The sequence below is a fragment of the Misgurnus anguillicaudatus genome, chromosome 1 (genome assembly GCF_027580225.2).
Source record: "Misgurnus anguillicaudatus chromosome 1, ASM2758022v2, whole genome shotgun sequence".
Lineage (NCBI taxonomy): Eukaryota > Metazoa > Chordata > Actinopteri > Cypriniformes > Cobitidae > Misgurnus > Misgurnus anguillicaudatus.
In genome coordinates, this window is record NC_073337.2 from 5598393 (window position 1) to 5613172 (window position 14780).

General features: G+C 38.2%; 2 protein-coding genes across 2 annotated transcripts; both read right to left on the minus strand.

The window, feature by feature from the left end:
• Positions 1–5308: 5308 nt before the first annotated feature.
• On the minus strand, positions 5309–6758 carry LOC129432076 (hemagglutinin/amebocyte aggregation factor). Its single transcript, XM_055190287.2, has 5 exons — positions 6611–6758; positions 6338–6416; positions 6020–6208; positions 5792–5944; positions 5309–5408 (listed from the first exon to the last, which is right to left on the minus strand). Exons 1-5 carry the CDS (start codon positions 6663–6665, stop codon positions 5363–5365), a joined length of 522 nt encoding a protein of 173 aa, XP_055046262.1. The 5' UTR covers positions 6666–6758; the 3' UTR covers positions 5309–5362.
• A 2201-nt stretch (positions 6759–8959) lies between these two features.
• Positions 8960–14740, minus strand: mapk12b (mitogen-activated protein kinase 12b). Its single transcript, XM_073857118.1, has 12 exons — positions 14485–14740; positions 13626–13755; positions 13468–13526; positions 13271–13382; positions 13160–13189; positions 12819–12866; positions 11720–11840; positions 11215–11280; positions 10759–10838; positions 10054–10132; positions 9790–9963; positions 8960–9589 (listed from the first exon to the last, which is right to left on the minus strand). Exons 1-12 carry the CDS (start codon positions 14601–14603, stop codon positions 9513–9515), a joined length of 1095 nt encoding a protein of 364 aa, XP_073713219.1. The 5' UTR covers positions 14604–14740; the 3' UTR covers positions 8960–9512.
• Between the last annotated feature and the right edge of the window lie 40 nt (positions 14741–14780).

A 14780-nucleotide genomic window follows, 5' to 3' on the forward strand; every position in this document is an offset into this window, starting at 1 on the left:
AGAATAGCTCGGGAAAACCTTAAGGGCAGCTTGAGTTGCCTGATGCATATGCTCTATTCCTGCAGCTTGTTGTATCAATGCAGGAAGCACAGTAACTGACCCAAACTGCCCTACTTCCCCACTGTCGATTGAAAGGGCATCAGCGTTACCATTACTCTTACCAGGCCTGTACCAAATTTCAAAGTCAAAGACAGCAAGCTGGGCAGCCCAATGCTGTTCTGTGCCCCCCAGCTTTGCTGACACCAAATGGCTCAAGGGGTTGTTATCTGTAAAAAACAATGCATTTCTGCCCCAAAAAAATTCTCCCTGAATTTTTTCGTCATTGCCCACTTAAGCGCCAAAAACTCCAATTTCATAGAGCTATAATTTGTAGAATAGCGCTCAGTGGGTTGCAGGCTAAGAGTGGCAAAAGCAATAGGTCGAACTTTTCCCTCCTGTTCCTGAGACAGAACAGCACCCAACCCTTGAAACTTGCGTCTATCTCAAGAATGAAGGGCAAAGAAAAGTCAGCATATGCCAAAATAGGGGAAGTGGTAAGCTTCTCTTGTAAGGTGTCAAAACTCTTTTGACATTGTTCAGTCCAAGCACCGGCAAAGCCTTGACCCGCTACTCTTTTACACTTGCCCCCAGCAAACTCTGCCACCAGCTTATTTTAGGGGGCTGCCAACTTGGCGAACCCCTCTACAAAGTGGCGGTAATAGCTGGCAAACCCTAAAAAAGAATGGAGCTCTGTTACACTTGCTGGACAGGCCCAATTAGCCACTACCTCCATCTTACTTGGATCCATGGCCACTCCCTGAGAGTATACCACATGACCCAAATACTTTACCTGTTCCTGGAAAAACACACTTCTCCAGCTTGGCTTAAAGCCCTTCCCCCTTCAATCGACCCAAGACTACCTCCAACCGTTCCAGATGCCGTTGGTCTCAAACAATCTTTCCATCAAACGCTGGAAAGTGCTGGGAGCATTACAAAGCCCAAACGGCATCCTGTTCCACTCAAATAATCCAAATGGAGTACAGAAGGCTGTTTTAGACTTATCCCCCTCAGTGACTGGAACTTGGTTGTAACCGCTGGCCAAATCCAAAGTAGAGAACCAGCGGGCCCCGGTCAATGCGTCTAACGTTTCCTCGATGCAAGGCATCGGAAACGCGTCCTTCCTGGTCTTCGAATTCAACTGACGGTAGTCCACGCACATGCGTAGACTACCCTCTTTCTTTTTCACAAGGACGATAGGGGATGCATATGGGCTAGAGCTTTCTCTAATTACCTGGGCATCAAGCAGCTGGTTAATGTGCGTTTTCACTAAGTCATATTCTGAGGGTGGCAAGCGCCTGTACCGCTGCCGAACCAGAACGTCATCTGTAAGGGGAATGTCATGAGAAATCAGGCTCGTACAGCCCAAATCACTTTCATGAGCTGAAAACACAGACTGATATCTCTGCAACAGGGCCCTAACCCTATCCTGCTCCTTAATCTCCAGGGCTGATAAATCAACAGCTTCAATCCACTGCTGCAGCGAAGGTTCTAACACACACTCTTGAGCACCTACCATTGCAATGGTCTCCTTCACTTCAGGACACTGATGACGCCCTCGCACCTTTACACACCATACCTGTCCAAGTCCTGGCTGACATGTATCCTTGTGACACTGCTGCAAAGCCTGCATCACAAAATCAGGAACCTCTCTATGGGTGGAGAGCCAAACAAGGCTCGGCCATGTTGACCAAACATCCTGGTAACACCGGCTCAACACATTAATTCCCAGTATTCCTGGGACCTGAGCACACGTATCAACAGGAGGGTCCTTTACTACCAACATCCCACACCCTGGCACTATTTTACCACACAACTCAACATCCAATTCCATATGCCCGTAGTTGGAGCCATTGGCAAAGTTCCCAAGGTTCAAAATGGCTTAATAAGCAGCTCTCGGTTATAGTGGACACCATAAAGCCTGTGTCAATCAAACAAGGCACCCAAACTCCCCCAATCTTGACCAATTGTGGGCATCCAGACATTAAATGAGACATCGAGCCCCTAATTACCCCAGCCGAGCTGTGGCTCAAAAGCCCGATGGGCACTAGTTTGCCGACGGCTGGCTTGGATGACGTTGCCCCCTCCCTAATAATGCTGTGGTTTGGTCATAACGCAAAGGATTCGAAGATGACGAATCAGAAGCCGAATTGGCAGGCCATGACAAATTACACTCCCTGGCAAAATGGCCAGGTTGATGGCATCGCCTACAAACAGCCGGTCCATAACGTGGGGAATGACTACGCGAATGTGCGCCTTGAAATCTGTTTGTGCATCCAACATTACACAAAAGGAAGGTTTCCGCGCATTTGGATTCCGTGATTCCGTCCGCGTTGTCTGCATCGTGAAAATCATAGGGCTCTACTAATACATTAATATCTCGCCTCTTACTAATATAACTTTCATCTTACTCCACTCCTTCAGGTCTAACCTACACTGTGATTGTAAACCAAGAGCGTGTGCCGCATGCAGAAGTGTTTGCGCAACATTACGCAGAGTGCATAAACATTACAGATCACTTACTGAACTGCCATTATCGTTTTATCGAAAAAGTTTAAAGTCTCCCTCCAGCTCACCTCAGACTATACACAAACACAGACGCATACCAATTACAAGCCCAGTCTTACATGAAAAATGCATTATAGCGGGTTCACTTACCTGCCGAGAGGGAACACGTCAACCAAGCACCAGCCGCAAGGTTTGTCCAAATATACAACACTAGACATGGAAAATACTGACATAAAACACAGCACAGAAAGGGGCGTGACCCATGACCCATACCTGCTTCACAGCCAAATGTATACGTCCCCCCTGCCTAGTGATAGGACAATCAATGAGCATGACAACCAACAATTCCAGAAGCAGGAAGGACTTCACCAATCCTGTCACACATAGTTGTCCAACTCCTCGTTTGTATATGGTCAATTTCAGCCCCAGCGTCATCAAACACTCTTACTCAGGGATATCCCTGTCTGCTTCCAGAGTATATGAAGGGGGGTGCCCCTTCCTTCACAAGCAGACTCACAACTGGGGTGATCTTTTTTCTGATCCCTTCCCATGGCATATCTTTAAACCCACATCTGCCTCGCGTAAGGGTTTGCCATTCTAGTTTTCCCCCGTATTTTCCGGAACTGGTTCAATGGTAACCATCTGAGCAATCTTTTCTTTTGAACTGGTTTGCTATAAAAAAGAACTTACTCTTTGCCTCAAGAGTATTGAGCTTCCTCTTTGTTACAGGTCTGTGCAAGCCTGCACGCGCGTATGCTCAGAATTCTCAGTTTCTATACTGACTCTGTGGCTGTGGTGCGTGAAGCTTCGCTCGTTTTTACTATTTATTCTGCCTGAATTGTCTCATAAACCTCCACGCCCCACGTTGGGTGCCATGCTGTATTTGATATCCCGCCTGTATTCCCTAAAATACCCTGCCTCAATATAATTCCGTAATTCATTGTCCACATCACCATAAATGTACATTCAGATAAACAAAACTCACACTGCAAAATGATTGACTTTTTCTCACCTCTCAATTGAGTCCGTTGCTAGGTATTCAGTAACCTTGGGCGGTGTCCGTGCCGGGCTCAGTTGGAACCAGCTCTGGGGCGCTGGTCTATGATTTGTTCAAAAGTAAACTATCTCCTTCTAATAAATGAACTCATTCAAAGATTTGTTTAAAAGAAAGTTCACAAATCGTCATAGACAGATGGCTTCGGTTTAATGAACAAAGGTTTTGATAACAAACAATATCAGTTACAGAAATAAAATGTGAGCTGTCTTCACCATGAGGAACGGCCCAGATCTAACTGTGCCTTCCACATTTATAGCACTCAAGTCCCCCTTGATGACACCAAGGGACTTTCAGCCTCTTTCCTTATTTGGACACAAATCCGTTCCATTCTTCCTTTAGTCATAAACAGACTTCCTTCCTTAAGCAAGCGAAACATTCATGACAGGAAGCAACCAAGAAACATATACTATCACATAAAAGAAAAATCAACTTAATTCCTACTAGGAAAACATATACTAATATCTGTGGCTACCCTATAGAACAGGTGGCCTTCATTTCTCTATACATTGTCAAATAAAGAAAAATCACAAGTTTCTTATGCACAGTGTTGCAAAATCACCTAATACCTCTTTCTGCATGCACACGAGCCCTGCGTGACACAGGTTACAAAACACATAAAAAATCACACGTTGGACGGTGCTGAATCCATCATATTTCTCAAATTTGTCCCCCTATCGGGTTCGGTTGCTGCCCTTTCCATTTATTAATTTTAATAACATCTTTTTTGTCCGTTCTTGATCCTTAATCATTTCAATCATTACTGTTGTAGTTCTGATGAACTATTCTTTACTTATGTGAGCGTTTTTTCCGTCTTCTCTTTTGCTCCTCCTTCTTCCATTTGCCTTTTTCCTTCTGTAAACCTTGATTAATCAAATCATTGGGATTCAATTTAATTTGCTGAGGTGTGTATATTGCATTTCATCTCTTTGGTCATCTGGCACATCTGACACAACAGTCTGCGAATGCAATTGAAAGATCTGTTTATTGGATGAAATGCAAAACTATTTGTATATTGGCATTGGTGTGATCTCATTTCATCCTGCGGTTATTGAATATTCAAGAGAATGTGGAGTTTTAGTTAGAAATCTGTTATTAAAATGATACAATGTGACTTGAGATTGCAGAAGTGATGGGAGTGATTTAAATGTGTGCATACTTAATAATTTGTAACTTTTTTACTTTTCACTGTTTTATTATTAAGTTTGCATTGCTGTCATGTGACATTATGATTTTGCAGGAACTACCCATCAAGCAATATCAAACTAAGAAATGATAGCTAACTAAAGACCCAATATACAGCAGTCTGGCTGTGAGTAACCCATTTCTACCATAATAACCTGGTATTTGGTTATATGACATTTTTTCCAAAATAACTTGTAAGATGTATGATATTCCATCATGTAAGCAAAGTCAATAGGTATTAAAGGTGTTTGCTTCATTTATTTTTCATGTTGTAAGTGTATAAACATCCTCTATTCTTGGGCTACAGTTAGACGTCCATTAGACTTTCACTGATGGCCCAAATTTGTCCTTGTTTTAGCCAAAATTGCTTGCTGGGTCCAGTGGGGTTGTCCCACTACTAATTGTAGTACATCTCAGGCTTGGTTCATTTTGGGAAAAAGTTATTTTTTATATAAATGATTTACCTGTACAGGTTCATATACAGTCTCAGACCTAATGCAATTACAACAATTAATTCACATCACATCTTTTTTTCATTTTTATTTAACTATTGAAAGTTTGTGGAAATGTGTGACAATCTCAGCATTTTCTTTGTAAGCAGAACATGTACTTCCAGCGCCGGTCTCTGTAAAAAATAAAATGGGTATCATATTAGCCAGTATTGAAATATAAAGTTTAACTTAATAATGTAATAATAAAACTTAATTTTGTGTAGTGACTTTGAAGGAGCTTCTCAAAGTGATGGTAGAAATACATCAGAGAATAAAGCAAACATCCCAGGCACACACATATACTCGTAAAATGTAAAGCTTGAATAAACTGTTAGTCAATTTGGGAAAAAAAACATGTAAACATGCTGTAAAAATGTTTTTGTAAATCTTTATCAATACTAAGATTTATCAAGTATTAAAGACAGGATCACCGAATGGACTTAATTTTGTGATAATGACTGTCCCTTCCTTACAAAATGTCAATGAACAATGTTCATGTTAAAACTGTGATACTCACTCGTGTTTATTTTCGTGGTAGCTGTCAGTGCCTACCAGATAATTCATGTTGGGTACGGTCCAATGGAAGGCTTCATCAAACCAGTTCACATACGTAGTCCACTGACAGTCTGCATTACAATACCCATTACTTCTACAACAGTAAAACTGCCACCTGTGTAAAAACATGGCACTGACATTAGCTCACGTGAATTGAAGTTTTTAAAATGGGTCAAATATAAGAGCTTACCGCCTGTCCTCGTGTTTGTTGCTATGATAGCTGCTCATTCCCGCCATGACGTGGTTTGGTGGACATTCAAAGGTGAATTGCTGGTCAAAGTCATTCGCATAAGGTGACCAAAAACATTCAGTGCTGGCATCAAAGGTGGGTTTACAGCCAAACTCCCACATTCTGTCCTCATTGCTGTTGCTATGTTGGCTTCATTAAGCATAGGAACATTCAAACTAATTAAAAAGTGTTTTAAACACATGCTTGCAGATTAACTTTTTTGCTCAGCCTAGCAAAAATAAAATTTAGTTAATTTTACGAATTTTACTTCGTATTCACCTTTTGACGTAGGATAATGACTGTCCTGGAAGACAGGCGAAACTTAGATTCTCATCATAGCCGTTCTCCCAGCGTGCCTCTGTGGGTTTAATGTAGAAGACACTTATCAAGTTAATGTTAATCCAGCAACAAATATCACATGAATAAATCACTGCAAAATTCAACAAAACATCTTTAATTCTTTTTTTATTTAACAACATGTTATTTAGGAATAAAAGCATAATATAACTTTTTACATTTATGTTTATTGTAAAATGGTTTTAATTTGCTCACCTTTTCCATTGGCCAGCACTGCAGCCAGCAGCAGAAATAAAGCAGCTCTTCTCATTGTGTTGCTTCAGGAGCTCACAAAGTATCTTGAGGAGAGAAATGTGCCGCTTTATATATGAAGACGTCGGGGTCAAATATGTAACAAGTTGCTGCATAAGTGGGATGAAAGCATGTTTAAACAGGTGTGACTGATTATTTCAAGGTGATTCCTTAGAAATAGCCTTGCTCAATAAAAAAACAAGAAAAAAAAAACATTTACATTAGCAGTTCTAGATCCTCAACATCATAACGCACTATTAAAAATAAAGCTGCATAAAATGGAGCTTCATAGCGATGCCATATAGAAGAACCATGTCCTTCATATCTTTTTTATCTTAATAGCCATTTTTCACTATTAAAAAAATTTGTGCAACACAAATTTCAGATGTTAAAGGTTATTTAAGGAACTGCACTGTTAAAAAATTGGATCAACTTAAAAATATACTTCAGTTGGTAACAAAAAAAATTCTAAAATGAAATTTTAAGTTGAATAAACTTCAAAAATAATTGAAGTAATTTTTTACAGTGTACAGCTCTTCTGTCATTTAATTTTAAAGGTCACCTTCTTCCTGATCCCATTTTTCAAACTTTAGTTAGTGTGTAATGTTGCTGTTAGAGCATAAATAATACATGCAAAATGATAAAGCTCAAAGTTTACTGCCAGGTGATATATTTTCTTTAACAGAATTCCCCTTTTAAAGCCTACGGTTTGGACTCCAGCATTTACTTCCTGGTTGAATGACATCAATAAAACACTAAACTCCGCCCACAGGAATACGTTAGTCAGCTTAGGCCCTGTCCCAAATGGCACACTCCGGACTTTTGGACCTCCTCAGAGTCCACACTTTAATGACATCATGTAGTGCAGACCTTAGGGACTCTTGACGTGAGTCCAAGAGGGCGGACCGGAGTTATATTTTGGGACAGTGTCACGATGGAAATAGGTAGAGAAGTTGCCCATCAGTGTGAACTCCTCCTCAGTGGGTTGGTAGAGTGTGTGAAGCCTGCTGCAGTGCGAGCTTCGTTGAAGAGCGCATCAAGGGTGCAAAGGGGCACTGATGAGCACACTTCCGAGCGAAAAAATGACAGATGGGTCACCCTACAGACTCGTAGACTAAGCAAGCATGCGCAATTTAAGGCCACGAGACCGCAAGTCCACATGAAGTGAGCCATTTAGGACAGGGCCTTAAACAGCTCAGGTTAAGCTGCTGTCGAATCACAAAACACTAAACAAGCTACACAATCAGAACTCATTACGTATTTCTGAAGGAGGAACTTCATAGAACAAGGAAGACATCAGCCTGTTTTTAGGACAACGTGATACCCAGCTGATGCCTGATCAACGACCACCATCAGAACCCGCTTGATCACCTTACCCGTTTACGTGTGTGTATGTGTGTGTATATATATATATATATATATATATCCCAAGGGTTTTTTCCTCTTAGGAATTTTTCCCCCCGGCTAAAAAGTCCGGGGTTTTTTTCCACCCCGGGGAGGCAGCCGTCATTGGCTTAACTTAGCACCCTCTTCTATACGTTACATTAGTAATACGCTTGCTTAAAATGTTGATTCATAGCCGCATCAAATTTGACTATAAAAATTTTCTAGGTTAAATTAACCTATCTGGGTTATTTTTGACCCATATTGGGTAAATATTGGACAGAACACATGCTGGGTTAAAAATGATGTTGGGTAGTTGTTATGCAACCATGAGGTATAATAAGTTGGGTTAAAACAACCCAGCATTGGGTCATTTTTATGTTTTGTCCAATATTTACCTATTAAGGGTCAAAAATTACTCTAATAATTTTTAGAGTGTATGTGATTTTACTTTAAAATAATTATATGCGTCATCATAATGTTTAAAATTATTAGCATATATATATATATCAATTCAAATTTTATGGAGACAATTTGAGTGTTTTTCAGCAAAACATTTTCACTGTCAGAAAAAATGGTCCTAAGGTATCACTGGGGGTTAAAAAGATTCTAATATGAACCATTTAGGTACAGATATACATTTACCAATATGTACCTCTAAAATGTCATCTCTTTAGGTGCAAAGGTGTACTTTTTAAAAGAGTATCACCCCGTGGACAGCTTAAGACCATTTAAAAAAGAATTCTGACAGTGTATCTACATTAAATTTATAAAAGTGAAAAAATGTTAAGTGTTTAAAGCAGTTTTTTAAGCAGTTGGCTGTGTTTTATTAAATTTCATCTTAACGTTGCGTAGCTGTCAACATAGCCTGTCTGCTGAAAACTGCTGAAACATTTGCTCACATAATAAATAATTTACAAAAAACAAATATGAGAAACTCATTGTAATGATTTATTTATTTTATAAAACCATATCATCATTCACAATATATTTTATCAATAAACAGTAAATTAAATGATGATAATGGCACACTTAAATCACAGCTCACACTCTTGCAAAAGACTAATGCGAAAGAAGAAACATTTTTGTTTCCCTAAAGAACCTTTCATTCAATAAAAAACCATAAGTATCTTACTTTTTATTAACCTGTGCAACAAAAGTTTCTGTAAATGTTACATTTTCTTTATGCCTGACCAAGAACCCTTTAGTAAGCTTTATTTTTAAGTGTGTTGTGTACTCTGTATATTGTTTTGCATATTTACATCATTTAAACACTTTTTTTGAGCTTGTAACAATGTAGAGTCTTGTTACTGAGCAATATTGTATCAAAAAGTTTTAAAGCTTATATTTATTCAAAATTTTCTCTCACAGAGAAGCACATAGTGCTCAGTTAGTCTTTATCTTTGTGTCTGTGTGTGTGTGTGTGTGTGTGTGTGTGTGTGTGTGTGTGTGTGTGTGTGTGTGTGTGTGTGTGTGTATCCATTCATAGACATGTTTCTTTGGAGTCTCTGATCTCTGTGATGGGTGGTTGAAATGATAAGATCTCTGTAAATGTGTGACCTGTACAGAAAAAACGGATATTAGAGTGTGAAAATGCCAGCATGTAAAATCATTTGTGATTTTAATGACATTTTGCTTCAGATTCAGCCTTAGATATCTAGCGCCCCCTTGTGGAATATCACTATATCTTGCAGGAAACAGTTATTGGCTAACACGATTTGTGTTTAAAACATCAACCCTTCCCCGGACCCCTCTCATACGTTTCCATTGATCCAGAGGCAGCTCTGTGTTGTCCATGGAGTGATCGTATGGCAGTGCCTCCGTCTCCTCCTCGGGTTCTCTGAACTCGGTGAACAGTGAAAGCTCAAGAGCTTCTGCAGCACTGACGCGTTTTTCTGGATCCAGAACCAGCATTCGTTCTAGAGCGCTCACGGCTGACAAAGACATGAGACATGTTTTAAAACGTGCTCGAGTGTGCAGTGCTATCAATGGGCAGAGATCTATTATAATGTAACATGGCTTACCGTCTGAACTGGCTTTAAAGAAAATTGTGCTTAAGTCTTTCTTTGGCACTTTGGGTAAACCTCTGATGTAGTTTTTGGCCTGGATTAACACATTAAGGAATAGCACATGCATTATGTATGAAATCAATTTCTCTTTCTTTTTTTATTATTATAAGTGCAAAACATACAACAGAGAGTTAAGCAGAACACTAAACAACAAAACAAAACAAAACAAAACAGACAACAAAAACAAAACAACAAATGTGATGACGGTATTGTTCTGAAGCAATGATAATAAGCAAAATAATAATACTAATAAATAATATTAAATTAAACTGATAATAATACAGATGATGATATTGTTATGAAGCTATGATAATAAGCAAAATAATAAAAATAATAATAATAAAAATAATAATAATAAATTAAACAGATAATAATACATATTTGTATAATAATAATTATCATATGTATATTATGTAATAATAGTATGTACAATAATAGTAGTAATAGCAATAATAATTCTAGAGATTGTCATGATTACAGGAATATATATATATATATATATATATATATATATATATATATATATATATATATATATATATGCCCATAATAATAACTTAATAATAAAAAAAATAATGATAATTTTTAATAGTAATAATAGTAACATTACTGACATCGATTTCTCTTTTTAATCTCTTTCGTTATTTGTTACACACTTACGTCTTGGCTTTGTAGTTTCGCGATGAAGTCCTGCGCTGGCGTTCCTGTGATTTTCATGATTTCTCTCAGCTGGTCCAGATCTTTAAATCTTAAAGTCAAGGAATACAGTGGAAGACAGGAGAGACAGCACAGACCTTGTTTTGCATTTGTATTTTCTAATAATAGTCTAATTTCACTCAACTAGATGTGACGCTTGCAACACCAAGGTCATGGGTTCATTTCCTAGGGAGTGTATGTACTGATTAAATGTATTGTTTGAATGCAATTCAGATAAAAGCATCAGACAAATACATAAATGTGAATAAGGTGTCAGGCAGAGTCAGTAGCTTTTGTATTATTAAACTGGGTAAACAGAAGTGATAAATAGTGTGATGTAAACGTATGCTTGTTTTAAATGGCGCCAGCATATCAACCTACAGCAGACATTGTGTTTCTGTTATTATGAGAAAAAGATACGGTCATTTCCTTTAAAAAGTGGCCTCCCAAGTAACATCTCTGCCATGATGCAGCCCACCGACCAGATGTCAACTAAAAACAAGAGAAATAACAAGATATTATTCAGATCTATCAGCTATACATTTAGAAAAGGATTCTGTTGATTTTATTTTGATGTCTCACCAGTGACATCTACATTTGTTTATGTATTTGTGACTCTGGACCACAAAACCAGTCATAAGTTGCATGGGTATATTATTTGTATAGCCAACAATACATTGGATCAAAATTATAGATTTTTTTAATGCCATAAGTAAAGTTTATGTTCCATGAAGATATTTTGTGGGTTTCCTACCGTAAATATATAAAAAAAGATTCTCAACTATTTTCAAATAGTTGTATCTCAACCAAATATTGACATAATCCTAAGAAACCATACATCAATGGAAAGCTATTTGTCGTATGATATACATAAATTGACCCTTATGAGTGGTTTTGTGGTCCAGGGTCACATATGTCTAGTGTGTGTCAACTGTTTGTGAGTAGTGCATCCAGTTTAGGATAACCTCCGGTGCTCTGTACCAGCGAGTAACAACATAACCCGTCATTTCTGAATCTGCCTGTCGTGCAAGTCCAAAGTCCAGGATCTGCATCCAAAATATACAATCAATAAATCTGCGACAAGATTTCCAACATATGCTTTTATTGCATTACAGTTTTGTCCAAAAGTCTTAAGCCACCATCAGTTTTTTTAAGCAAAATTGTAATGATGCCCATATTAATTTTATGCTGTTTGTTAACATACAAACAGGAAATATATACACAACACAATATTCAAAACAAAAGGCTTCTTCTGGTTATAGTCGGTATTTATAGTCAGACATCTCTATATTGCGGTAAACACATCTTGAACTCTTTGAAAGGTGCAGTGTGTAATTTTTAGAAGGGTCTCTTGACAGAAATGCAAAATAATATACAAAACTATATTATAAGTGGTTTATAAAGACCTTTCATAACGAACCGTTATGTGTTTATTACCTTAGAATGAGACATTTTTATCTACATACACTGAGGGTCCCCTTACATGGAAGTCACCATTTTGTGCTGCCATGTTTCTACAGAATGGACACATTTTTTTTACCAAGTTGTCTACGATGACATGTTTGTCCAGTGCTGGCTACCGTAGATTCTCTATGTGATTAAAAACCGAGGGGTAAGCAGTGGACTGAGCCATTGGTTGCAATTCACCAGCATCTCACCACTAGATGCTGCAAAAATTTACACACTGCACCTTTAAGGAGACTGAAGAAACTAGGATGTCATTTCATTTAGGTTTAAGAGATCCTGCAGGTTCCTGCCATGGTTCAAGTGTAAAACGAGATCATACCAAATACTTGACACTTTAGCGTATAATGGTATTCAATTTTTTTAGTACTGCATACCAATGATCTAGTTGTATAAAGAGACATATGCTTATTTTATCATTGCAAAATCAATAAATCTAATTGCGGCCTAAGACTTTTGCACAGAGGTGTATATGTAATCTAATAACATACATAATAATACATCATAATACTTTGTATAACATAAGTACAGCACTGAAAGCAAAACGTAAACATTAATACCTTCAGCTCACAATCCTGGTTCACTGCAAGATTTCCTGGTTTGAGATCCTGAGTAATGACAACCCAAAGAAGACAATTACTATAAACACAAACTCTTCTAAAGAGGTGGTAAAAATAGTAAACAATTGCTCTTCTTCTTATATCGTATATATATATACACACTTAATGGCTTCAGATACTTAAAAGTTCTTAAAGAAACATGCCTCCATACATTTTTTCAGACATGTTTAAGAAAGTGAGAAACAGAAGAGATGGACAGAGGATGATTGAATGTTGGGGTTGAATGAAGTGGTCACCCAACCCCCTCCGTGCATTTTATTAAACTTTCAGAGGTCACATACCCTGTGAATGATCCCGGCTGAATGAATATACTGCGGAGAGAAAAAGAGAGATTTATAGATACCACAAAACTATAAACGAGGGCTTCACAAATGTGTGTGTCTGTGTCTAACCTTCAGTCCTCTCAATATCTGATAGACCAAAAACTGAACCCTGTCCTCTGATAGCCTCTCCATCTTCATCAGTTTTCCCAGATCTGTGCCCATATACGGCATCACCAGGTAACTGAGACAGACAAAGATTAAATGCATTGGGAATGAAAAATTGTGCTAAGAAAACTGCATTTAAACTGAAAGAAAGATTGACTCACAAGTCCTGAAATCTTTCCAACAAGATTTCTGATGTAAAGACATCCAGTAGCCCAATGACCTGTGCAATAGGATATTTGTTAGAAAGCACAATTTTGCATCCACCAACCCAACATGATGTGTATCATGTAAATGATAAATGTAGGTGCTGTTAACATACATTCTCATGTTTCATATGCTTGAGGAGTCGTAGTTCTCTGTAGGCACGTTTGGCAAACAGTCTGGACTGAAACGGTCTGTGAAGCTTCTTGATGGCCACACGCACTCCTGTCTTACGGTCATTGGCTGAACTTTGAAAATATTGGGAGGAGTGAAATGTCATTACAAGATCAATACCTAACACTTGTTCCTACAACTGGTTCCTTGCATTACCACTTGAGGTTATAAAATAAGAGGGAAATAGGCTACAAACATAAGAGGGTCATTTTTGTTATATAGATACGACATATCAAAGTTTATTGTATGTTTTCATGACAACCCCAAAATGCAAAATGTGGTCTGAACAAATAAAATAAAAATAAATAAATATACTTGTGCTTAGAGCGCACCAAGAGAAACCATTGTACTTAGTGGGAAACTTGGTGGATATTTGAGGAATATATCAGTCTGCTACTGACTTTAGACAGATAGGGTCTCGCTAATTCGGCAACTTCTGCTTGTTAAGCACAGACAATGAGGCTTTGTTATGCAATCCCTTGTTGTCTTACAAAGGGAGAAAAGTTTAAAGATCTCACAGTTGTTGAACTGGATAAGCCACGAGGATTTAATAGCCTATAGCAAGAAAATGTAGGAAACTATCGGTAGTTGTAGCAGACTTAAAAAATAACGCCAATCTGCGTATCAGTAAAGTTACAAAATCCACATTTTGCGCAACTTTATTTAGAAATGTTCTCCTTTCCTAATAGTATGTGGCGCATTTAACTAAATACTTATAGTTAAATCATTATTGTAACAATTTAGACCTAAATTAAAATGTCTTGTTCAAATAATAATATCAACTTTTCAAAGAATGTACTTACCAAACTGTCCCGTACGCTCCGGTTCCTATTTGGATGAGATCGCTGTATCTCTCCGGTACGTCCCAAACGGTCTTGTTTATATCCTGACGATAAAATCCTGCCCGGATTCGGAGTGACATCCTGAGAGTTTGTTTGAAAGAATATCTTTCAAATGTGAAATTAAAGTGTTACGTGCTCATGGTTTGTCTGGTGTTATGATGAAACGAAGTCTCAGACGAGCGGAAACGCAGAGCGCAACTTTGGAGAGAGCGGCAGGACGTTTGGGGGCGGTTCACTCTTTCGCACCGGAGACGCAC

Bases quoted from the DNA above. Each gene is read 5' to 3' on its own strand.
- LOC129432076 (XM_055190287.2), bottom strand. From the start codon at position 6,665: ATGAGAAGAGCTGCTTTATTTCTGCTGCTGGCTGCAGTGCTGGCCAAT. The intron at 5,945-6,019 runs GTAAGCTCTTAT...GTTTTTACACAG, and splicing joins AACAAACACGAGGACAGGCG to GTGGCAGTTTTACTGTTGTA. The intron at 5,409-5,791 runs GTGAGTATCACA...TATTTTTTACAG, and splicing joins TACCACGAAAATAAACACGA to AGACCGGCGCTGGAAGTACA.
- mapk12b (XM_073857118.1), bottom strand. From the start codon at position 14,603: ATGTCACTCCGAATCCGGGCAGGATTTTATCGTCAGGATATAAACAAG. The intron at 13,756-14,484 runs GTAAGTACATTC...ATATTTTCAAAG, and splicing joins GGAGCGTACGGGACAGTTTG to TTCAGCCAATGACCGTAAGA. The intron at 10,839-11,214 runs GTATCTTTTTCT...TAAGATTTAAAG, and splicing joins ACTTTTTAAAGGAAATGACC to ATCTGGACCAGCTGAGAGAA.